Below are 26,513 nucleotides of genomic sequence, written 5' to 3' on the forward strand. Positions count from 1 at the left end.
AAGAGGTCTATGTTGGATAATGGACACAGGCTTGTGTGATCAGTGTTTGTTTAGTGGGTTCAGTGCAGCAAGGGTAATTTTGATGATAATCATAATAATACACTTTATAGCACCTTTCATACAGGCATAGGGAGGTGTAATGTCACTTTAGTTTCCCATGCGGTCCGCCCGTATAGGGATTTATCATTCGGAAAATGGATTATCGGCTATTGTAACAATTCTGCCTCATGAACATTGGCAAGCTTTCAATTTTTTGCACAAAATGAGTTCCCTTCTATCACTAACATTATTGTTTAAGCATTTTTGGTTGAAATAAAGGTAGTTATAAGGTTTTTAATTTGTCGCTAATAAAGAACTACACTTACCAGTGGAACGTCGTTCAGTGCTGTCGCCGTCAGCAGCGTCAGAGAGAAGTGTAGCTCCTCAGTGAACGAAAACATAAACGTTGTTATTTTGCTACCTTTACGATGAATTGCAAATGTTTTCACGTCGAGCTAATAGATTGTGGGTGAATACACACAGAAAGGTGCACCGTGCCGATGTTCATGCTGTATTTGTTTTAAACGAGACGATTTAGAAATGTGTCCACTGGAAACACATGGCGATTTCGAGAGGAGTGGACCGCGCGGGAAACAGCAATGACGTCACCACTACACCTCCCTGTAGACCAGGAAGTAACCACTACACCTCCCTGTAGACCAGGAAGTAACCACTACACCTCCCTGTAGACCAGGAAGTAACCACTGCACCTCCCTATTGCAGCCCAAAGTGCTTCACGGCAGTGATCAAGACATACAATAGACATGGGCATAAAATGAGCAGATAATTGGCTAAATAAAAGCAATGCATAAAGTGCAGACAGAATAAAAGCAGTGCAATAAAAATAGCTCTCATTTACAGTGTAAAAATCATACAAATAAATAAATAGACATAGAATATGCATAAAATAGACAGAATAAAATAGTGCAATAGTGCAGTGCAATAAAGTATTCTCATCTACAGTACAACAATCACAGTCTGGATGCAATGTGTCCAAGCAGCAGAGTGTATTAAAAGGCTATGGTGAAGAGGTATGTTTTTAGCATAGATGAACATAGATGATGGTAGATGATCATAGTGTTCTTGGGGGAACATAGATGGTGATGATGATCATAGTGTTCTTGGGGGAACATAGATGACAAGAGAGTTGTCTATGTAGCTTTAGTAGATTAATCCAGATTCATCACATCCCATCATAAATGTGTTTTCAAAAATGTTTGTGTTATTAAACACGACAATTTATTTCCAATCCCAATTCATGCCGTGATCTTCTCTTGGATTGGAAAGGTCATAGTTGGTTTATCTATATGACACACACACAGAACGCACCATGACCCGGGTCCACGCCGTCTGAAGTCGCCCCCGCGCCAGGCGCTCTCAGCGGGCTCTGGTCCAGGCAGACAGACGCCCCTCCTTGATCTGTGGACCCCGCGCTTAAAGGCCAACGCTTCGGAGTCGAACGAGCGCCTGGATGAAAATGATTGATCTCCGGGTTTCAAATAGCTGTTCTCACGTCTGGGCCTTTGAATGCGGTCCATTTATCTGGCATCAATAGCCCAGCGGGCCTCGGTCTGTCTACACGGGAGCGATCGGGGGCCGAGAGCGAGTTCAGAGCGGATATCGACTTGATTTCGGGGCCGCTTTACTTTTGCACGGAACACGGGGAGGTGTTTGTGTGTGTGTGGTGCTGGGAGTGGATGTGTACCCCAACGACATGTTCTTCAGTCTTCGCTCCATCCTCCATGACCCACGATCAATATACAGGGTATCTGCGGGGTATTAAAAATTATTAAATTCATAATTCTCAATTTAAGGCATTGAAACTTATTAAAAAGTCTTATATTTAAATCATATGGGGCGACAGTGGCTCAGGAGGTAGAGCGGTCGTCTGGTAGTGGGAGGTTTCCTGGGCAGTGTTTTCGAAGTGTCCTTGAGCAAGACACTTAACCCCCTAATTGCTCCCCGACTAGCAGGTTGGCACCTTGCATGGTCGCCTCCGCCGTCGGTGTGTAAATATGTGAGTCCGGCTGTCTGGAGATGAAATAATATTAAATATATTAAATGTTTTTGTATTCAAGTCGTTGTTTTTTGCGGGGCTACCGGGAGCTTGGTGCGTCTGGCGAGAGCTTGTATGGAATGTGTGAGAATTTTAAAGTGTCGCTATGTATGTAGTAGTTTTTGCTAGTATGGTTGTGAATTGGTATTACATTTAGCTCTGAGTGGTATTCAAAAGGTCTTAAAAAGGTCTTTAACTTGTTGAAACCTTACAGATACCCTCTCGATATATAACAAGGGAAGACATTCCAGGTCAAACACCCTCGAGATCCGACGTCAAAGCTGCGCTTTTGTCCCGAGTTACATAAAACACTTCCCGGTATGAACAGGCCTTTAACCGTTCGTGGCAACTTCCTCCCCCCGGGGCTCTCGAGACCAACCTACATCCAACCGCCGTCCTCAGACACCGTCCCAGTTAACCCAGAGAGACGGACGTGGACATTAGGACACACCTCAGTGAGCAGAGGCCCCTTGGCTCCTCCCGACTCGTCCCGTTCTCATCCGCTGGAACGAGGCTGACACTCCCGCGGTCCAACGCATCGCTTTGACACACGCGGCTGAGACGGTCCAGCGGACGATGAGGGGCCTCCACGTCGGAGCGGAGTGGACGCGTGTCCTCCTCGCGTGACGTAGAGAGAGGACTGCGGGAGGCTGGGGACCGTTTTAGATCATGTGGCTAAATAGAGAAAATAGTGTGAATCTGGTGTTAAATCTGGTGTTGGATTTGGTTTTGAATCTGGTGTTGGATTTGGTGTTGATTCTGGTGTTGGATTTGGTGTTGAATCTGGTGTTGGATTTGGTGTTGAATCTGGTGTTGGATTTGGTGTTGAATTTGGTTTTGAATCTGGTTTTGAATCTGGTGTTGAATTTGGTGTTGGATTTGGTGTTGAATCAGGTGTTGGATTTGGTGTTGAATCAGGTGTTGAATCAGGTGTTGAATTTGGTGTTGGATTTGGTGTTGAATCTGGTGTTGGATCTGGTGTTGAATCTGGTGTTGAATCTGGTGTTGAATTGAATCTGGTGTTGAATCTGGTGTTGGATCTGGTGTTGGATCTGGTGTTGAATCTGGTGTTGGATCTGGTGTTGAATCTGGTGTTGAATCTGGTGTTGAATCTGGTGTTGGATCTGGTGTTGGATCTGGTGTTGGATTTGGTGTTGAATCTGGTGTTGAATCTGGTGTTGAATCTGGTGTTGAATCTGGTGTTAGATTTGGTGTTGAATCTGGTGTTGAATCAGGTGTTGAATCAGGTGTTGAATCTGGTATGTTTTTCGGGGGCAGCCGCTACGCCAGAGTCCTCTAGTAATCCACACGTCCGGTGAGTTGCTCCTGCCGGTCTCATTAGCTCTGCATCGCGAGGCACACGTACTGTAGGTGACTTGACATTATTACTGAGGTCCAGAGCTCCGTTTAGCACATAACATCCACTCCCAATGTTTCCAGCTCTGTTAACAGTCTTGTTTTTTATGTTTAGTTTACAAGCTACAAGCACAACTCTATAAGTTCGGTGTCCATATATATACAGTATATATGAATCAACATTTACAACACGTTACTATGAATCAACATTTACAACACGCTACTATGAATCAACATTTACAACATGTTACTATGAATCAACATTTATAACACGGTACTATGAATCAACATTGGTAAAAAAAAAATCCCAAAGTCCAAATCGGACTGGATTGGTGGAATGACTCATATATATATAACGGATGGTACCGTGAGGCGCAGTCATGATGGACTTCAGATGTTGTGAAGTAGAAGTAGCGGTGCTATGGGTTAAACTCACTCTCACCCTTAAAAGACACACAGACACGTTACAAAGCAGTGGGTTCACCTCTTGGTCTGTGCCGTCGACCCGTGGTGCGGCAGACCGCGGGTTCGAAACTCCCTCCGGGGCATCGGAGTTTTAAGGCGACGATATGACAACCGTTACATTTATATATTCAGAGTTAATTATATTGTTTACACTTGTTCATTCTGATATTTTATATTCAGACCTAATTTTATCGCCTATATTTATGTCTTTCTACTATTACCCTGCCCATACCTGTACCTCCCCTCCCCCTCCCCCATGCTGCTACAGTGTGATGCCAGGATTTCCCCAAGAGATCAATAAAGGAATATCTTATCTTATCTTCTTATCTTACGGCCACAGCTGACGCCATCACAGGGTTTACTGTAGATCTGCTATCCATGCACCTTTTTATCTTGTTCTATTTTATTCTCTGCTTTATTTATTTATTTATGTATTTATTTTAAGAATTTGGGCCACATTTTATTTATAGATGTGTGTTCCTCTCTGAGCGTGTGAGATTGGACCTGTGTTGTCTTGTCTGTGTGTCCCTCTCTGAGCGTGTGAGATTGGACCCGTGTTGTCTGTGTTTACGTGAATCGCGCCTCTCTCCATCAGCTGGCGGACCTGCCCAGGCCCCTTGTGTTCCGAAGCGCTGGTGGATTAGGATCTGCCGTCTTGGAGATATCTGCCGTCTTGGAGATATCTGCCGTCTTGGAGAGTAGATTCAACCATGACCCAGGGGTGTAAAAAGTACCCAGAAATTACACTTAAGTGAAAGTATGGGTACCGTCTCAAAATCGTACTCAAGTAAAAGTCACAGTATCTGGCTAAAGACACACTTGAGTAAAAGTCAAACAGTTTCTACTTTTAAATGTACTTAAATACTAAAAAGTAAAAGGAGAAACTTTTCATGGAGATAGGGCCATGGATGCTCGTCTTGTCCGGCCACGCCGACCGTTTCGTCCTCTTCATCACTCGTACTATCGTTCGTGGCCATCTTCTGTAGCTTGTCACTCTGACTGTCTATTCATCTGATAGCAGGTGTTTAATCAAAGATCCCCGCTTTCTAGTCTTGCACAAGCACCAATCAGCATGGGTATGGGCGGGTTCATTTTCCATTGATGGGGATTTGATTGGCTGTTTTTAAATAAAGCGCGGCCGCATGATTAATAACGTTAAGGTTAGTTCGGCCAAGAAACTATATACTCATTAAAATTGTTTGACCTGCCAGATTTGTCATTTGTACTTTGTAGGTCTGCATTTTAAATGTAAGGAGTAAAAAGTATGTTTTTTTTTCTCTGAAATTTAATTGAGTAAAAGTACAAGTATACAAACCTAATAATACTAGAGTAAAGTACAAATTCCCAAAAACAGTACTTAAGTATTGTAACGAAGTACAATTACTCAAGTACTTTACACCCCTGTCTGTATCTGATTCAGGACCACATATGAAACCTCCGCCTGCAGTGTGAACGGAGCCTTTGTAACTGAGCAAAAAGACCCCCCGCTGAGCTCCATCGTCCCCCCTCCTCCTCCTCCTCCTCCTCCTCCTCCTCCTCCTCCTCCTCCTCCTCCTGTCTCCAAACTCAAAAGGCAACTGAAGTTTCCCTCATTTACAGTCACATCGAGTCTACATACAGAAAGCAAAAAAGAAAAAAACAGACAAGGCAAAAAGCAAGGATAACAAATCAATTAAAACTAGGGCTGTCAGTTTATCGCGTTAATTAGATTAATTAATTACACAGCAAATTATCGCATTATGAAAATTAACTCAATTTTATTTTATTTTTTTTTTATCTCATTCATTCCATAAGAACGTAGAATACACGTTTACAGACTTTTTTTTAATATGGGCTATTTGCATGTTCTTGGTATCTGATTCTAGGGACATCTGGATCTCAGTGAATGTATTCCAAGTGTCAGAAATACTGTCTGTTACTAGGCTTGAGTAAATTGTAATGAACCAAATGAGAATATCAATAAAAATATGTTTATCTTTGACTGTGAATGAATAACACCATGCTCAAATTGACCAGACCTGAAAAATCTAAGCAAATGAATAGATGGAAGATGATTAAACAGAATGTTTTGTAGATACAGTACTGAATTCTGCCATCCGGACACATGCCATTTGAAATATGATTATAGAATATAGAATATCAGGCCTAAAATGGTTATGCGATTAAAATGCGATTAATTAGATTAATTAATTATTAATTAAAAATCCTGTAATTAAATAGATTTTATTTTTTAAATCGCCTGACAGCACTAATTAAAACACATCCAACTTGATTGACAAAGGCTATCAGATGAATAGACAGTCAGAGTGACGAGCTACAGAAGATGGCCACAAACGATAGTACGAGTGATGAAGAGGACGAAAAGGAACATTTCATTGCCCCGGAATAAAAAAAAGTTTAAACTTTTTAGTAATTAAGTACATTTAAAAGTAGAAACTTTTTTACTTTTACTCAAGTGTGTTTTTAGCCAGATACTCTGACTTTTACTTGAGTACGATTTTGAGACGGTACCCATACTTTCACTTAAATATAATTTATGGGTACTTTTTACACCCCTGGATACAGATTCGATTAGATTAGATTACTTTAGATTAGAGTGCAAATGTAACAGTAAAGTACAATAGTAATATACAATGTACAGGTGATTCAACTGGGTATAGAATATATAAATTAGTACTACTGAGTAAAGACACTATGGTAGTAAGTCATACTGGCCAGCAGCGTAACTAATAATTGAATTGAAAATGGGGGACCCTGATGGAAACAAGACTAACGTCTTTCTCAGGTCTGCATCCCCTTAACAATTGTGTGTATTGAGCCGTACTGTATTGTACCCATTCTGCAATCTGTTAAATAAAGTTTTCATTCATTCATTCATTCATTCATTCATTCATTCATTCATTCATTCATTCATTCATTCATTCAAGAGTAGGTAAGGGATATGTACAGATATAGATATAGATATAGTGTGTGTATACAGGTCTGATTTGTTTTAATTAGCTGGCCTCCACTGCACATCAATTTATAAATTAGACCATAATGTTTACGTTCATCTTCTTTATTGTTCATTCATTGTCTCATGCGGGTCAGTTCAGGAGCAGTGACCAGTTCACACTGGAATCTGATATTGGCCACACATTTAACCCTTTTCACTAACCACACTGTAACATTTGGGGTTTTGGTAATTACCTGTCTTTCTGCCCTGATTGCTCTGATTGGTACCTGGTGTGTATAGTTTACTCTGCTTTATACGTCCTCCTTGTTTCCTCTTCAGATGGTCAGTCGCTCACTGAACAGTTACCGTGAGTAGTATCATTGTGACGGTATGTTCACTGAACAGTTACCGTGAGTAGTGTCATTGTGACGGTATGATCGCTCCTTGCCGCGCGGAGGATATTCTTGTTGTGCTATTTTCTGTCGAAGACGAGGTCTTAATGATTGCCGTTTATCGCAATCGTTATTTAAAGTGTTTTCTACTATGACCGTCGTGTGACGGGCTTATTGTTTAGTGGCTTTTGGAGACTTGCTGTCTTCCCTTTCTTTTCCCCTTTATTGTATTATTGCCGTGTTCATTATTATAAAGCGGTTAGCATGTATTGGAGACTTGCTCTCTCCCTTTTGTTTTTGAGCCACACGCACTCGGATTAAAGGAGCAGTGCTCGTATTCGAGAATCAAGAACGGTCTCTCATTGTGTCTGTTCTTCACTGCACCTGGGTCCAACACCCCTGCCCACACCGTAACACCTAGTAGTGTGGTAGTGAAAGGGTTAACCTTCTGTATTGTTGCAGTGAAATGGTTAACCCTTTGGTAGTGTGGTAGTGAAAGGGTTAAAGAATAATGTAAACAGCCAAACCAAAAAATATCTGATCAGAACTGAGCACTAAGGCCTGCAGTGTGAACGCAGCCTATTGATTGAAAATTGTTATTAACAGATTGCAGAATGGGTACTGTACAGTACAGCTCAATACACACAATTGTTAAGGGTATGCAGACCAGAGAAAGACTTTCGTCTTGTTTACATCAGGGTCCCCCGTTTTCAATTCATAATGACATACAGGTTGTCGTGTATGTTGTCTATTTACACAACTACATAATACAAGAATCACGGAAATGTTGATAGCGTTGAACCCATGGCTTTAATGACGTACCCCCAACCCGTCAGTACATTTATATGACCTGTGCATAACGTAAGCACGCATGACCAGAGGGGCGTATGTAGACTAACGTTAAGTAGTCCCTGTACTAACTCCATACATTACACATCCTCCCCCTTTAGCTTAACAAATGCGCACTTTACTTTGACTTCCTGGCTTTGTGTCTGTGTTTTTCTTCATTACTGGGACTATGGGCGTCGCCCATTCACTCCACTCCACCTTGGACAGCACTCCTGTCTGTTCCAAGCTTTTCAACTCTGCTTCTACTGCGGGGCGGATTGCATACGGCACGGGCCGGGCTTTATGAAATTTCGGGCTTGCATTCTCTCTCAATCTTTGCCTTTATACCTTTCAGTGTTCCTTTCCGAACACTTCATGTGCCTCTGCGAGTATCTTTGACAGTCTCCCAGACGTGGCGTTCTTCTCATCTCCTGCTGACACACACAAAGATTTAACAGCATGCCAGTCCAGTTTAATTTTTCTGAGCCACTCACGGCCAAACAGCGGAGCACCCCCATTTGGTATAACATACATGTCCAGCTCCTTAGTTTTGTCTTTGTATTTCACTGTGACCCGCATTTTCCCTTTTGGAGCCACACTTTCTCCGGTGTAAGTCTTCAGCGACACCTTTGTAATTTTCAGAGCTATCTGTGGATACAGTCTTTTGTAGTCGTTCTCAGAAATCACTGATAAGGCGGAGCCTGTGTCCAACTCCATTTTGAGTCTCGCTCCTGCCACTTCTGGAGTGATCCATATTATTTTACGTGCATTTGTCTCTTTCATGCGATGCAGCTCTAGACATCCTAAGTCACTGCTCTCTGAATCACTTTCTTGTTCATCTGAACTCTTTTCAGTCACTTTATGCAGCTTTTTGTATTTCCCTTTGGGTGCTGCTTTTCTACTACTTTGCGTTTAGTCAGAGTACTGTTTTTTTCCTGATTTGCACACTCTCTCAATGTGACCTTGCTTTTGACATTTTCTACACTCTGTCTTTGAACCAACATTCATCTGGATCGTGTGATGTCTTGCCACAACGATAACATTGCTTTCCTGGTTTCAGTGACATTTTATTGGTTTCACTCTTATCCCTTTTTGTTGTATTTCCGATGCTCCCCTTGCTGCAGTTTCCATAGATATTGCTATGTTGAGCGCCTTTTTATAATCAAGGTCTTTCTCTGACAGTAGTTTATTTTGTGTGCCTTCATTATGCATACCACAAACTAGTCTGTCCCTCAACGCATCATTTAGGCCTAGTCTGAAATCACAGTGTTCTGACAATCTGCGTAGCTCTGCAACATATTCCGATAATTATGTTTTCCCCTTTGTCCTGATTTCGCTTGTGAAATTTGAATCTCTCGGCAATTACCAATGGTTTGGGGCTCAAGTGGTTTTGAAGAGTATCCTGAATTTCTTTGAATGTCATCTCTGCAGGCTTCACAGGTGCTAGCAAATTGCGCAGCAGTCCGTAAAGTCTTTGCGCCCATCACACTCAACAGAACGACAGCTTTTTGTTCATCGCCGATAAGATTCGCCTGGCAATAAAGCTCCACTCTTTCAACATAACATGTCCAGTCTTCAATACTGCTATCAAATGCAGCCAAAGTGCCAATCAACGACATCTTTTTTTCCATTCAGTCCAAGATTACTCCTGTCAAACTACTAGCTTTGTGCACTTTTCCACCCGACTCACGTGAACCTTAAGTTATTCTTCTCACGTGTGGTCTGTAGCCAGATAGCATGCCGTCCACACTTCACAATGTAAGTGAAGTTCGGGTCTTCCTCTCGCAAATCTCCTCTCCTCCGCGGCCGGTGGCCTCCTCCGGTGGTTTCATGAATGAAAAAACGTAGGTACTTTTAATCTCGTCGCCAATTTGTCGTGTATGTTGTCTATTTACACAACTACATAATACAAGAATCACGGAGATGTTGATGGCGTTGAACCCATGGCTTTAATGACGTACCCCCAACCCGTCAGTACATTTATATGACCTGTGCATAACGTAAGCACGCATGACCAGAGGGGCGTATGTAGACTAACGTTAAGTAGTCCCTGTACTAACTCCATACATTACACAGGTAGACAGTACTGTTACATCTAGACATTTATGACATACCAGATCTACAAATATACAGTACTGTTTATGAGTATACAAAAATAGTCTAAAAAGAGAGTATATACATTTGAGGGGGAAGAAACTGTACATTGGATCAGAACTGAGCACTAAGGCATGCAGTGTGAACGAAGCCTATGTTTTGGGAAAGCGGGTCAGTCGTAAGATGAGTCGGATGTATGTATTCTTCACGTATACGTTACCCATACAGGGCGTGTGGCGCTCGCTCGCCCGCGCATACAGAAGGCAACGACCACGCCGGTGGGTTATTGCTGGTAATTACCGTACCGTATGGCCTGATGATAAGACAATAACATGTGTTTAAATCACGCTAATTAGAAGCCAGCGGCAGCCCGCTATCTTGACAGCTGTGTGACAGATTTAGTCTACACAGGGTGGGCATTAAGGAGTGGGGGGGGGGTTAGCGGGTTTATCTTTGAAAGTCATCTGTGGAATCCCAGAGATCCAGCTGGTGCGGCGTGGCAGCGCGCGGAGAATCCATGTCGTCGGAATCTGGGTTATATACGTTTGCTGTACCACCACCACGCCGTTTATATATTTTTTTGGCTATATTTAAGGATAAATAAATACATCTTAAGTTTATTAACTAGTTCAGCACCAGAGGTCGCTGTGGGCCGTGTGCCAGCGCTTTAATTAATGGGGATACGTGGCTGTGTTTGCAGGTCTAAAGCTATATTATATATTTTAGCTATGGATCTAATAATATAGTCGATTGTCTTTGAGTTTCTTCCGGTGCTTTGATCGCCACCAACGGAACACGCCACACACACACACCACACACACACACGCTTTGATCACAATGAAGGCATTTTTGGATCAACGCAATATTGATACCATATAGCCCTTACCTTGACCAGGATCTGTCCCGAAAAGAATATTCCAATTATCTGATCGCCATTCCATGTACTGATGTCGATCGTGTTGCCAACGTAATCCAGCAATGAACATGAACCAGGAGTGCCCGACCCTCGTCGATGCATGCGTTATAAGCGCTTGGCTTGCCCGACTATAGTTAGACTCCTCCCGCAGGCCGCAGATCGACCCACACACCAAGCCACATCGTTTCAAATGGAGTGTAATAGCGGCTGCAAGGCATTAGGCGGCGGTAATGGACATTTGCGATCTCAGACCCATTCCCAATGATAACATCAGGCTCCCTCGATGGATTATGAATGGAAATAGCGAATAAAAGAAATAACGACCAAAACCCGACTTTTTTCTGGTTTGGCGCTCAAGCGATGGCGAGTTAACCCGACTTATCTTGGGTCTGGCATACAATGTGTTAAGTTATCGTCATTAGGGAATTAAGTGTAATAAAGCATTATGTTTCATATTCATTTTTGTTTTTATCCTATATCATCTCAGTGGGGGTCACTCTTGTCATATCGGGATAGACTGATTAAGTGACCTGCTATACTACAGGCTTATTTAACCCTTTCACTGCCACACTGCCAAATGGTTAACCCTTTCACTGCAACAATGCAGACGGTTAACCCTTTCACTGCCACACTACCAAATGGTTAACCCTTTCACTACCACACTACAGACGGTTAACCCTTTCACTACCACACTACAGCCCGTCTGTAGTGTGGTAGTGAAAGGTTAACCTTCTGTAGTGTGGTAGTAGTGAAAGGGTTAAAAATGCCTGCATGATGACCATGCCAAAATTATGGGAAATTAGCTTACCATCTTCTCCAGAGTCAGACAAGAAGATATAGACACCAGTTTCCTCTCTGTGTGTTCAGTAGAAAGTAGTCGGCTATCCAACTGCAAGCTAGCATAGTTTAGCACAAATGAACAGGAAGCGGATATGAACCCCTAGCCTATACAGTAGCTGTTGGCCCAAAAACACCTCTCCTGGATTTTTAAGCTAGTGGTCCGTATCTGCTTCCGTTCATTTGTGCTAAGCTAGGCTAGTTTTTGATTGAAATTGATTGAAAACTTTATTAACAGATTGCAGAAAGGGTACATTACAGTACGGCTCAATAAAAAAACAAACTGCTAAGAGGATGCGGACCTTGTACCCATTCTGCAATCTGTTCATAACGTTTTCCAATCAATCAATCAATCAACACACAGAGGAAACTGGTATCTATCTATCTTGTCTGACTCTGGAGAAGATGATAAGCTGATTTCCCAAAATGTTGGCGTGTTCATCTCGCAGGCATTTTAAATAAGCCTATAGCGGGTCACTTAATAATCAGTGACCCCCACTGAGATGATATAGGATAGAAACACATCATGTGAAATATAATAATAATACTTTATTATTACACTTAATTCCCTAATGACGATAACTTAAAAAAGACATTTCCCATAATGTTGTTGTGTTCCTTTAAAACTATACAAACGCTAAACTGGCCCAGTGTTCCTTTTTAAAGCTCTGGGATCACACTGGAGCTTTACACACATGTACACAGTCCTTCATATTGTCTGCCTGGGGAACATATCTCTCCGTTTCATTTCATTTCACATCATCCACTGTTTCTGGAAACCTCTTATTATTAATCCCAGCAGTAGCCTATAATACACCCGCGTGTTTCCAATATACACACGATGCATAATTAATACCCGGGCTGGGAGAAATTTGGTGACACGATTAGACCATGACGTGCACGCCCGTCGGAGCTTGTGTTTTTTTCGAGCAGCAGGTTCGGCGGGAGCGCGCATGGGGGAATCTCCTCCTCTAGTAATAAAGGAGAGCGGGGTGTTTCAGCAGCATCACAGAGATCCTGGCACGGCACGGCACGGAGGGGAGGAGCACTCATCCAAAAAAAACGCGCTACTGCGTGTATATACATCCAGACCCGCTCCTCTCTATCATCATCAGTCTATTATTCTGATATACCCGGGATGTTATCCGCTTTAACACTTTTCTTCAACTTCTAAGTTGCTATACGTCGTTGTTTTTTGTTTTGTTTTTTTTAGAGCTCCGATCGCTTCTCAGGAAATAACTAATCGAAGGGGGAAAAAGACGCGTCTATAAAAAAAGGGGGACTTGACGCGTGATATGTGGATGCGCTCCTCTGCTCCAAGATGGGACGCTGCTTGGGTCGCTGCTTCCTTTAGGATGATGTGTAGATCGCGGTGCATTATTACTACTGAACAACACACACTGTGGTGTCGGGGGAGACCAGACTGCTGTTGTGAGGGACTTGGTCTGTGAGAGGAAGGAGGTGAAACGACAAACTGCATGGGTCAAAATGGTCCAGAACGTCATCTTGGTGTTTTTCCGCAGGCGCCTCAGCCAGAGACCGGCGGTGGAAGAGCTGGAGAGTCGGAACATCTTGAAACGTAAGTATTGTAATAAATACGTGAGTTATACCAGTAGCAGGAGAAACTGCTATTTATCCAAATGCCCTGAAATAACCAACTGCACAACCGCGGGGTACAAGGAATAACAACTTTATTTCATTAAAGTACCTATACTAAACGATTATACCGAGGACACGGGATCTATTAATTAAGAGGACCAATTGGGTACCGTAGAGCTCCTATTATACAATTATTATAGCCTATTGTAATATTATATAGGCTTTTAATTATTTCAACCCATCATCAAGTTAGTAGAGATCAAATAACTTTGATGTAACGACTGACAAACACAAAAGATCAGTTCGAGACCCGCGTAAAAGTTGGTGGATGAATGAATGAGAACTTTATTTAACAGATTGCAGAATGGGTAGCCTGCAATACAGTACGGCTCAATATACACAATTGTTAAGGGAATGCAGACCAGAGAGAGACTTCTTGTGTCTTGTGTTTACAGTAACAAGAGAGGATATTGATAATGGATCGGTTCCGTTGGATTAATTAATCGCCATGGTGATGATGAATGTGCGCGTTTGGCTGCTTTTTTATATAATCCACCTCTCAAAAATGCTGTATTGTGCCGAATAAAATACTTTAGACTCCTATCAACAAACGTTGTGATATACATTACGGTGCATTTCATTGTTTTTCTTTGCACTTTTTCAATGGAAAGACAATAATTCATTGGCATCGTTGCCTGTTGTTGTTGTAACGTCACAAAACTTTAAAATGACCCTCACGAATTATTTTGCCCACGGTCACTTTTTCAGTCAATGCGACTTTCTCCCATGAATTGATTGATTGATTGAAAACTTTATTAACAGATTGCAGAATGGGTACAGTACAGTACAGCTCAATACATACAACAATTGTTAAGGGGATGCAGACCAGAGAAAGACTTTCGTCTTGTTTACATCAGGGTCCTCTCTTTTCAATTCATTCAATTCATTATGATATATAATATATACAACTGAATGCCGAACCCAATCGGTTGGCGAGAAGCAGCCACGTGTGGGCGTGAGGGCAGATTCTTGGCTGACATGCGGGTCACGCACACGACCTCCTATATCATCTCCAGAGCTGCACCTGTGCGTCGTGCCCTGTGCTCCTGGCAGCTGTCTGGGTTTATCTTGGGCTGCCTCCCTCTCCCCTCACCGCCTGCCTGGGACACGAGTGCCTGAGAAACACTAAACAATGCCGAGTCCCTCTGCCAAGCAGGAGAGAGGACTTTGAACCACAGCAAGAGCAACTGCCCCCCAGACATGTGACACTGGCAAATTCCCAGTCCGTATATCCACACAGGCTGAAATCTTATTGAAATAGATTTCTTTTTAAATATATATTATTTGCCTATATTATATTTATGTCTTTCTACAATTATATATATAAAATGTTCTCATGTTTTTATATTCAGAGTTAATTATATATTTATATATTTTTCTCATATTATATTCAGATCTAATTGTATTGCCTATATATATTTATGTCTTTCTACTATCACCCTGCCCATACCTGTACCTCCCCCCTCCCCCACGCTGCCAGGACACCCAAATGTCCCCACAAGGGGATTAGTAAAGGAATATCTTATCTTATCTTACTGTATAAAATCCATTTACCCGTTTGTTCCTCGCCTCGTTTATTCTCCCTCAAACAGAAGCGTGAGATTGAGAGGGCGCTCGTGCCGTGAGCTCAAAGTCTTACCGAAGAAGTGGGCTGTACTGTATGCAAAGGCGGTCTTTTAATCAAGTGTTCCTGGTGCTGGATGAATTTATACATCTCCTTCTGAAGAGGCTCGAGCTTGAGACCCGTGGTGTCGCATGACCCTCGCCTTGAAGCTCAAAGTTCAACAACAGCTTGAATCCCATCGGGAGGAGGGAAAAAAAGGGAGAGACATTAAAAACAATTTAACTGTGTACTACTGGATTCTCCCGCGCCGTCTAATAAAGAGGAATCCTGTTACCGGCCTAATCTGCCCGTTCACTCATCCACTCACTTACTGGTTTGAAGCCAGTCCGACGTGTGTCTTTATTTTGGGCACAACTCCAGTGCAGCTGTTTCCTTTGAAGTGAGCCCAGACAGGTTGCCACGGTGACAGACGGCATTACTCTTTGACCACTCAAAAAGTCCTGCGATTTTTCAAATCCTTTTTTGACTTGATGCTTGATAGCAGCATGGGGGAGGGGGGGTACAGGTATGGGCAGGGTAATAGTAGAAAGACGTAAATATAAGCAACACACACTTTGATCTGGGGGGAAAAAAACTGTGTAATTATTAACTCTGAATATAAAAATAAACAATGATCACAATAATCATCACAAAGTCACAGCGAGGCACTATCCTTTGTTCTTTGCATCACCATGGCAATGCATTAACCCTTTAAGGGTTCATATCTCAGAGTTCTATCTTAGAATAAAAAAAAATCGAGCTTTCAAAGGTCCGTAGACACCGTGGCCTCGCGGTCGGAGCGTTCTCAACGTGAGATGATGCACCTTGAAAGGGTGGAGTTCTTTTTGAGTGGAATCCAGTTGAGAGCTCCTCCTCTTCCTCTGACCCCCCCCCCCCCCCCCTCTTGATCCAACAGAGAGAAACGACCAGACGGAACAGGAGGAGAGGAGAGAAATCAAACAGCGGCTGAACAGAAAGGTGGGTCTCAGAACTCGCCACAACCTCATCTCTTTCCTGCTTCGTTCTATTAGAGAACGTCTCAGAACTCGCCACAACCTCATCTCTTTCCTGCTTCGTTCTATTAGAGAACGTCTCAGAACTCTCCACAACCTCATCTCTTTCCTGCTTCGTTCTATTAGAGAACGTCTCGGAACTCTCCACAACCTCATCTTTCCTGCTTTGTTCTACACTAGAGAACGTCTCAGAACTCTCCACAACCTCATCTCTTTCCTGCTTCGTTCTACACTAGAGAACGTCTCAGAACTCTCCACAACCTCATCTCTTTCCTGTTCTACACTAGAGAACGTCTCAGAACTCTCCACAACCTCATCTCTTTCCTGCTTCGTTCTACACTAGAGAACGTCTCAGAACTCTCCACAACCTCATCTCTTTCCTGTTCTACACTAGAGAACATCTCAGAACTCACCACAACCTCATCTCTTTCCTGCTTCGTTGTACACTAGAGAACGTCTCAGAACTCTCCACAACCTCATCTCTTTCCTGTTCTACACTAGAGAACATCTCAGAACTCACCACAACCTCATCTCTTTCCTGCTTCGTTCTACACTAGAGAACGTCTCAGAACTCTCCACAACCTCATCTCTTTCCTGTTCTACACTAGAGAACATCTCAGAACTCACCACAACCTCATCTTTCCTGCTTTGCATCAGACGCTCTCTCACTCCCTCACATGGAGTCATTAGGCATCACTCTCTGACGTAACATTAACTCCATAACTCTCTTTAAATCCATTAGTCCTACAATGACATTAACTCCATAACTCTCTTTGACTACATTAGTCCTACATGACATTAACTCCATAACTCTCCATTCTCAAGAACAGATTAAAATCTCGGCATATACCACATTGATCAATTACATTTTATGAAATTTATTTTGTACTATCGCTGGATATCCTTGACCCCACAATCCCTTTGGATTAGCTGATGATGGTGTCTCATCAAATAATTGTATTAAAGTTTTCTTTTATTTGTCACATATAAGGTACATGTACATTACAGTGAAATGCTTGGTTCTGTATGAGCCTTGTGCGATTGTGCTAAAGACCAAACACTAGACAACATACAACCTAAAGTGCAACAAATGCAAAAATTATGATGGTGTCTTTCACCTATCTGACGACTGTGTCTTTCAACTATCTGATGATGGTGTCTTTCACCTATCTGACGATGGTGTCTTTCACCTATCTGACGACTGTGTCTTTCACCTATCTGACGATGGTGTCTTTCACCTATCTGACGACTGTGTCTTTCACCTATCTGACGACTGTGTCTTTCACCTATCTGACGACGGTGTCTTTCAACTATCTGACGACTGTGTCTTTCACCTATCTGACAACGGTGTCTTTCAACTATCTGACGACGGTGTCTTTCAACTATCTGACGACTGTCTTTCAACTATCTGACGACGGTGTCTTTCACCTATCTGACGACGGTGTCTTTCACCTATCTGACGATGGTGTCTTTCACCTATCTGACGATGGTGTCTTTCACCTATCTGACGATGGTGTCTTTCACCTATCTGACGACTGTGTCTTTCACCTATCTGACGACTGTGTCTTTCACCTATCTGACGATGGTGTCTTTCACCTATCTGACGACGGTGTCTTTCAACTATCTGACGACTGTCTTTCAACTATCTGACGACGGTGTCTTTCACCTATCTGACGACGGTGTCTTTCAACTATCTGACGACGGTGTCTTTCAACTATCTGACAACTGTGTCTTTCACCTATCTGACGACGGTGTCTTTCACCTATCTGACGATGGTGTCTTTCACCTATCTGACGATGGTGTCTTTCACCTATCTGACGATGGTGTCTTTCACCTATCTGACGACTGTGTCTTTCACCTATCTGACGACTGTGTCTTTCACCTATCTGACGATGGTGTCTTTCACCTATCTGACGATGGTGTCTTTCACCTATCTGACGATGGTGTCTTTCACCTATCTGACGAGGGTGTCGGTTAGTGGTGGGGGAAAATATCGATACAGTATAGTACTTTGCGTGGCGATACTGTATTGATACAAGGACACCAAGTATTGATATTTTATTATGCAAATTATTTATATATATTTTTTTTTATATAAGGAAGTTGCATTGTTCATTTCAATACATGTAATGGTAGAGTAGTCCACACACACACACACACACACACACGCTGTGTGCATTCAGTTAAGTTGGAATATATGACTGTAATACAAACGGTTCAGTTTGTCAGGTACATCCGTCTGCTTGAGAAAATCCCCATGTTCTGCAATAAAAATGATTGAAGTGAGATGAACAGACTGAACTTACTTTTATTAGATAAAACACGTTGACAAAGTTTTACTTTGCAGTTGAAAAAAGGTAATAAATCGCAACATATCGCAATATTTACATCGCAATACTCAGCATATCTCAATATATTTTGATTCGCAATACTATCGTATCGTGACTTTGAGTACCGTGATGGTATCGTACCGTGAGGCCTCTGGTGATTCCCAGTTTCCCACCCCGCCCTAGTGTCTGTCTTAACGCGCCTCCTGCCCTCCCCTCTCCTCTGCAGCTCAACCAGCGCCCCACGGTGGACGAGCTGCGCGACAGGAAGATCCTGATCCGCTTCAGCGACTACGTGGAGGTGGCCAAGGCCCAGGACTACGACCGGAGAGCGGACAAGCCCTGGACCCGCCTGTCAGCCGCCGACAAGGTACACGTTCAAGTTTGTTTTTATTTGTCACATATTATATTTGTCGCATAACCGAGGAAATGTTAATCCCGGACCGTAGTTTATTATTATGTTATTCTTAGGCTTATTTTATTCCTTATTCTTAGGCGATTTCTTTTTTTTATTCATGATTTGTTTTGTCTACCTAAATGTTTACTGTGAGCGATTTGTAGTGCCAAATTTCCCTCTGGATGATTCAAATATTTCTATTCTATTCTATATAAGGTGCATGTACTTTACAGTGAAATGCTTGGTTCTGTATGAGCCCCTGAGAATGTGCTTCATACAGTAAAAAAATAGTAAAAGAGGAACAACACTATGTACAATATACAAGCTAAAGTACAATCTTAAGTACAGTGAGTACAAATGCAGACAATGAGGTACAAATGCAGACAATGGGGTACACAAACTTTAAGGAAAGGTGCAAATGAGGTATGAATGCATCGGCGTATTTAGACCACTATCACTAGGGCACGTGCCCTAGTGATGATCATCTGTGCCCCAGTGATGAAAAAAAATAAAAATTTTTTTTTTTTTTTTTTTTTTTTTTTTAACAAATGCTTTTTTATTTTCCCTTTTTTAACATGATCAAATGGTCATTTAACATGATCAAATAATTATTATAATATTTTTTACTTCGCTTTGAAATATTATAGTGAAATATTTTGCAATGTTGTTGCATTTATCTTGTTGAAATCCTCCAACAGGCTCTTTTTTGTAAGTTGACTGGTTTGCACACCAATAATACAGTGCAATAATAGAATAGTAGAATAGATAGTAAAATTATGCAATAGAATGGCCAGAGTAAAATAGTGCTACAGTACAATCAACAGCGGGGTGTATTAGAAGGCTATGGTGAAGAGGTACGTTTTTAGCTTATTTCTGAAAATATTAAGAGATCTAGCTTCCCTAATGTCCATAGGTAGTGTGTTCCATAACTTTGGTGCATAGTTAGCAAAGGCTGCATCCCCGATTTTCTTTAGACTGTGGCTTGGAACCTTCAATAGTAGATGATCGCAATGTTTATACTTTGTATATAAGGAGGAGGACCTTGAAATCAATTCTAAATGTTACCAGAAGCCAGTGTAGGTTACTTACTTGTAACTTTGGGTTTGATCCAAGGAGTAAGTTGCCGCATATTGCTCTGTAACATTTCTCTTTTTGTTATAGGACCGACTAGTAGGATTTCAGTTTTGCCCTCATTTAATTTTAGGAAGTTGTTCGTCATCCATTTGTTTATTGCTAAGAGACAGGCGGAAATGGAGTTTATAGCTGTGTGATAATTTGGTTCAGCGGAGATGTACAATTGTGTGTCATCTGCGTAACTATGGAAACATACATTGTGCTTTCTAATGATGTCTCCTCAATGTTCAATGTTCAATGCAATGTTCAATGCAAGTAAAGCACTTTAAACTTTAAGTATGACTAAATGCTTTATTGACTATATATATAGTAACTGTTCCAAAATGCATAGATTTCTATGTATTTTAGGGGTTTGGGTGGCTAGCTCTTTTTAATATAAATGTCAGATTGTTTTATTTATTTCATAGATTTCTATGCATTTCAGGAGTTTGGGGGGCTGGCTCCCCAAAATAATTAAATAACATAACCCTAACCTAACCCTAAAACCGAAATAAAGTTAAAAAAAAATAGTTACAAAATCCACCCATTTTCGCCCACAAACCGGCCAAAACCGGCCAAATTCGTAGTTGTTGGTGCCCTTCTGTGCCCTACTGAAGTGCTGGGTCTAGATACGCCCCTGTATGAATGTAGTGCAAAACTCTTTAATAAAAATATATGAATATAATGTAGTGTCTAAAGTGAGTGTTAAGGTGATTGTTTGTTTAAAGTGAGTGTGTACATGTGGATGTGTGTGCAGTGAGTGTAGATGGATGGGTTGATGGTGTTACATAGTCATTGAGCATCCTGATGGCCTGGGGATAGACGCTCCTGGGGTACGAGAGGAAGCCTGTTCTCTACGGGGGTCTCGGGGGTTCACTGAAACACCAGGCATCTCGTGTTTAGATTAGATTAGATTAGATTAAAATGTATTGTCATCATGCAGCACAAGCGCTGTACAACAAAAAGAAGTCTGGTATCCAACCAGAGTGCAAATGTAACAGTAAAGTGCAACAGTGATATACAATGTACAGGTGATTAAACTGGGTATAACATATATACAGCAGTACTACTGAGTAATAGTGCTAATCAGACGTATGTATTAGTATTAATATGTACAGTGATACAGGTATAAAGACACTATGGTAGTAAGTCATACTGGCCAGCAGCGTAACTAGTAAGAGTAATTAAGGGATATGTACAGATATAGTATCTACAGATGTGTAAAAAGGATTACATGCAGGTAATGTTCTGTGGCTCTTGTCAGCCCAAATAAAGTGATTATTATTATCGGCAGCCGGCAGGTCTGTGGTCTGATTCCACTGACGGCTGAGTGCAGCTGTGCATATGCTGAGCAGCACTGATACAGTCTGTGTAGTGGGCTTGATTGGTCCAGCTGCGCACAGCGGTCATTATTGTTCGGCAGAGGTCCGTTATCGAGTAATAACGGACCCCTGACGAGCGCTGTTGACCAATCACAAGCAAGCATTTCGGCGAATGTGAAAACGCCATGTAATAAAAATATATAAATGTATATATACGGTATATACAGCACTATTGTACATGCTATCATACAGTTATATGTGTAGACTCTAGCACGAGGTAGGTAGTCATTATGATCACTATGATTACAGTGTAGGGCAGCTGTGGACAGTGAAAGCAGTAGGTTGGTATGAACTGAGTTTAGGCAACAGAGCTCAGAGTTCTGTGTCCAATGGGGGCGTTTAGGGGGGGGCTGGGGGGGGGGGGGGGGGGGGGGCGGCGTGAGGTCCAACGAGGTTAGGGTTGAGGTAAGGGGCGGGTTTATACACAGGATGCCTGGCTTTCAGGGGAATCCCTATCTCCATGACAAACACACACTTCACATGAGGCCTGTGTTGCTTAAACAGTAACCTTCCTCAAAACTGAAAATAAACAACAGAGAGATGTACCGACAACACCGGGGCTTTCCCCCTGCCCGCAGACGCCACTTATAATTTCAACAGGGTTCGCACAAGGTCCTTGAAGTGCTTAAAATGCTTGATTAAAAAAAAAAAAAAAGTCAAGGCCTGGAATTCCTTGAAAACAGCAATTTTTTTTTAACAAGGTGCTTAAAATCAAACATTCGCATTGAAAGTTTTGTTCAGTTTTGTCCCTCTGTGGTCTCTCTCTCTCTCTGGTCTCTCACACCCCTCTGGGGTCTCTCTCTCTCTCTGGTCTCTCACACCCCTCTGGGGTCTCTCTCTCTCTCTGGTCTCTCACACCCCTCTGGGGTCTCTCTCTCTCTCTGGTCTCTCACACCCCTCTGTGGTCTCTCTCTCTCTCTGGTCTCTCACACCCCTCTGGGGTCTCTCTCTCTCTCTGGTCTCTCACACCCCTCTGGGGTCTCTCTCTCTCTCTGGTCTCTCACACCCCTCTGGGGTCTCTCTCTCTCTCTGGTCTCTCACACCCCTCTGGGGTCTCTCTCTCTCTCTGGTCTCTCACACCCCTCTGTGGTCTCTCTCTCTCTCTGGTCTCTCACACCCCTCTCTGGTCTCTCTCTCTCTCTGGTCTCTCACACCCCTCTGTGGTCTCTCTCTCTCTCTGGTCTCTCACACCCCTCTGTGGTCTCTCTCTCTCTCTCTCTCTGGTCTCTCACACCCCTCTGGGGTCTCTCTCTCTCTCTGGTCTCTCACACCCCTCTGTGGTCTCTCTCTCTCTCTGGTCTCTCACACCCCTCTGGGGTCTCTCTCTCTCTCTGGTCTCTCACACCCCTCTGTGGTCTCTCTCTCTCTCTGGTCTCTCACACCCCTCTGGGGTCTCTCTCTCTCTCTGGTCTCTCACACCCCTCTGTGGTCTCTCTCTCTCTCTGGTCTCTCACACCCCTCTGTGGTCTCTCTCTCTCTGGTCTCTCACACCCCTCTGTGGTCTCTCTCTCTCTGGTCTCTCACACCCCTCTGTGGTCTCTCTCTCTCTCTGGTCTCTCACACCCCTCTGTGGTCTCTCTCTCTCTCTCTGGTCTCTCACACCCCTCTGTGGTCTCTCTCTCTCTCTCTGGTCTCTCACACCCCTCTGTGGTCTCTCTCTCTCTGGTCTCTCACACCCCTCTGTGGTCTCTCTCTCTCTCTGGTCTCTCACACCCCTCTGTGGTCTCTCTCTCTCTCTCTGGTCTCTCACACCCCTCTGGGGTCTCTCTCTCTCTCTGGTCTCTCACACCCCTCTGTGGTCTCTCTCTCTCTCTCTGGTCTCTCACACCCCTCTGGGGTCTCTCTCTCTCTCTGGTCTCTCACACCCCTCTGGGGTCTCTCTCTCTCTCTGGTCTCTCACACCCCTCTGGGGTCTCTCTCTCTCTCTGGTCTCTCACACCCCTCTGGGGTCTCTCTCTCTCTCTGGTCTCTCACACCCCTCTGTGGTCTCTCTCTCTCTCTGGTCTCTCACACCCCTCTGTGGTCTCTCTCTCTCTCTGGTCTCTCACACCCCTCTGTGGTCTCTCTCTCTCTCTCTGGTCTCTCACACCCCTCTGTGGTCTCTCTCTCTCTCTGGTCTCTCACACCCCTCTGGGGTCTCTCTCTCTCTCTGGTCTCTCACACCCCTCTGGGGTCTCTCTCTCTCTCTCTGGTCTCTCACACCCCTCTGGGGTCTCTCTCTCTCTCTGGTCTCTCACACCCCTCTGTGGTCTCTCTCTCTCTCTCTCTGGTCTCTCACACCCCTCTGTGGTCTCTCTCTCTCTCTGGTCTCTCACACCCCTCTGGGGTCTCTCTCTCTCTCTGGTCTCTCACACCCCTCTGTGGTCTCTCTCTCTCTCTGGTCTCTCACACCCCTCTGTGGTCTCTCTCTCTCTCTGGTCTCTCACACCCCTCTGGGGTCTCTCTCTCTCTCTCTGGTCTCTCACACCCCTCTGTGGTCTCTTACATAAACACCAGAACTACACCTGGAGCTCACATTAAACCTCAGCTGTGTTCCGACAGGCGTATATTGTTTCATGACTGTTTCCAGGCCAGTGACTCAGACACCTGAGCGCCTGCATGACATGCTAACGGTTCTGTTGTGTTCTGTGGTTCAGGCTCACGGTTCTGTTGTTCTTCCGTGTCTCACGGTCTGTTGTCTTCTGTCTCCGCAGGCGGCGATACGAAAGGAACTGAACGAGTTCAAGAGTAACGAGATGGAGGTTCACACGTCGAGCAAACACCTGACGAGGTGAGAGTCGCTCCGGGAGCTTCCTGTTGTTCTCTGGTTTCCTGAAGCGATGGTGTTCATATAACTATTTGAGGCGCGCGTTCTCAAATCCTAAAACGATTTTGACAACTGAATTAATGATGAATGGACTTGATCCTAAAGATTTTTTAACAACATTAGCTACCAGTCATTGAAAGCTACTATATGGCATTCTAGAATTACAAGATAGAATTTTTAAGAGTTTAAAAGATTTAAAATAAAAACATACATCTGAAACGGTTAAGTGATGAAGGTATATACCGTATATATATACACTTATATATTTATATTTACAGCATATATATTATATATACTGAATATACCTGCATATAATCCTCCAATATACCTACTTATAGACCTTTAAATACAGTAACCCATATACCATATATATATATATATTTATTCTTACCGTATATATATATCTATCCACATCTTTTGCATACTATATCTATATCTGTACATATCAACGTACAGCGTCTGTAGAAAATGAGGCCATATTTATCTGCACCCGTCCCGCAGGACAGGAGAGGAGGAATCTGGCCTCTTTCGCGCCGCCCTTCAACTATAATGAATGTCCGCGCTGGTTTTGCTTACGTTTCGCTGACACAATGTGTTAAAAATAGCCATCGGTGTCTAAAAGAGAAAACGCCTGCCCTGAACTAACCGCAGCCCTGCTTACGTCAGACCCTACTTCTGGCCAGGAGAGGCCGTTCAATGGGGCTAATAATAGAATTCTGATTGATGAAATCTTGGAACGGGATTTTCTCCCCAAGAACATTTTCTATTGTTACTTTTTGGTCTAGTTGCAAAGCCATAGTTCCTCCTAACTTTCGCCTACAATGTTATTTATAAACCTATATGCCTTACCTTAACCCTTAACCAAACCCACCACCTGAGAATTAGAAAGACGTCCTTCTAGAGACCACATCTTAAGACGCCAGCTTTTCTCAACCCCAGACTCAAAATGGACTACATTTTATATAATTTAAAAGAATGTACTTTCCATATCTGTAGATACTATATCTGTACATATCCTCCTGTACTAGTTACGCTGCTGGTCAGTATGACTTACTACCGTAGTGTCTTTTATACCTGTATCACTGTACATATTTATACTACAACTCTGTACATACATCTGATTAGCACTATTAGCACTAAATTAGTAGTACTCATTTATATATTTTATACCCAGTTTATTCACCTGTACATTGTATATCACTATTGCACTTTACTGTTGTATTTGCACTCTGGTTGGATGCCAGACTTCTTTTCGTTGTACTGATGTATGATAATGTATGATGCTGATATGACAATACATTAGAAGAATCTAATCGAGGGGCGTAGTGGGCAAGGCGCTCGCCACGAATGACGGAGATGCTGGGCTTGCCTGTTCGAGCCCAGCGCTCCACATTGCTTTCAGTTTAGCTGGTCGTTCATACTAATACACATTGGCCGTATTAGGGGGTGGGAAACTGATGGGTGGGGATCGGGCGTTGTGGACAGCGACTCCTACAGGTCGGTTGGTGCGCCTGCGCAGTAGAATCAGGAAGTGTCGGGGGCAGCGTGAGCCTCCCACGCGTTACTCCTCGCCACTGAGAGATCGAGCTGCGCAGGTGAAAAGATGAGACTGCTGTTACCTCAAGTACCGGAGGGGACTTGTGCTATGTATGACTTAGTCCACATTGCAGCCGGCTTGTGTGAGGCAAGAAACAGCGTTCGTGACAGGGGAGGGTTGAATTGGATGATACGAAATTGGGATGGGAGAAAATATAGAAAATGGGAGAAAAAGTGGATACAAAAAAAAGAAAAGAAAAAAGAATCTAATCGAATCTGACCTTCTCTCCCTCTCGCAGGTTCCACCGGCCTTGAGGTTTCTTCTGTGAAGAGATGCTGTTTAACTGTCTGGTTCCGTCAGCGCGGTGGCGACCTTTGACCTTTTGGCGAGGAGTCCTTCCCCGGTTCCCCGGTCCCCGCCGCTCCTGGGTGTCCTGATATTTGGGGGGGGCGCGGTGAACATTGGAGGCCATGTCTCCTGGAGAGGGTGCAGCTGCCGGCAGCGGGGGATGGGAAGGGGGGGTGGGGGGGGGGACGCATGCAGCGAGCTAAGCTCCACTCTTACTGCTCAGAGGAATCATCTCCTGACCTTTGACCTGTTTCCGGCGAGAGGGGGGCAGGTCGTCTTCGCCATACAGAAACAAAGACTTGTTTTTCTTTTCTTTTTAAAAACAGACTCTTTTGAAGAGACGGCCTTTTTTCTAACGCCAAGAAGGAAAAACGTGCATGTGACCAGCCGAGCCCGGCCCAGTTGGAGGA

At 43.3% G+C, this 26,513-nt stretch overlaps 1 protein-coding gene across 1 annotated transcript; it reads left to right on the plus strand.

Moving 5' to 3' along the window:
- Nucleotides 1–12,978: 12,978 nt before the first annotated feature.
- On the plus strand, nucleotides 12,979–26,237 carry LOC311230355 (phosphatase and actin regulator 4-like). The gene is made up of 5 exons (XM_084316616.1): nucleotides 12,979–13,497; nucleotides 16,097–16,158; nucleotides 18,750–18,890; nucleotides 24,106–24,182; nucleotides 26,054–26,237. The coding sequence occupies exons 1-5, from the start codon at nucleotides 13,407–13,409 to the stop codon at nucleotides 26,067–26,069; spliced, it is 387 nt and encodes a 128-aa protein (XP_084172742.1). The 5' UTR covers nucleotides 12,979–13,406; the 3' UTR covers nucleotides 26,070–26,237.
- Nucleotides 26,238–26,513: the final 276 nt, after the last annotated feature.

Source organism: Notolepis coatsorum, assembly GCF_963971535.1.
Source record: "Notolepis coatsorum genome assembly, chromosome: 6".
NCBI classification, from domain to species: Eukaryota; Metazoa; Chordata; class Actinopteri; order Aulopiformes; family Paralepididae; genus Notolepis; species Notolepis coatsorum.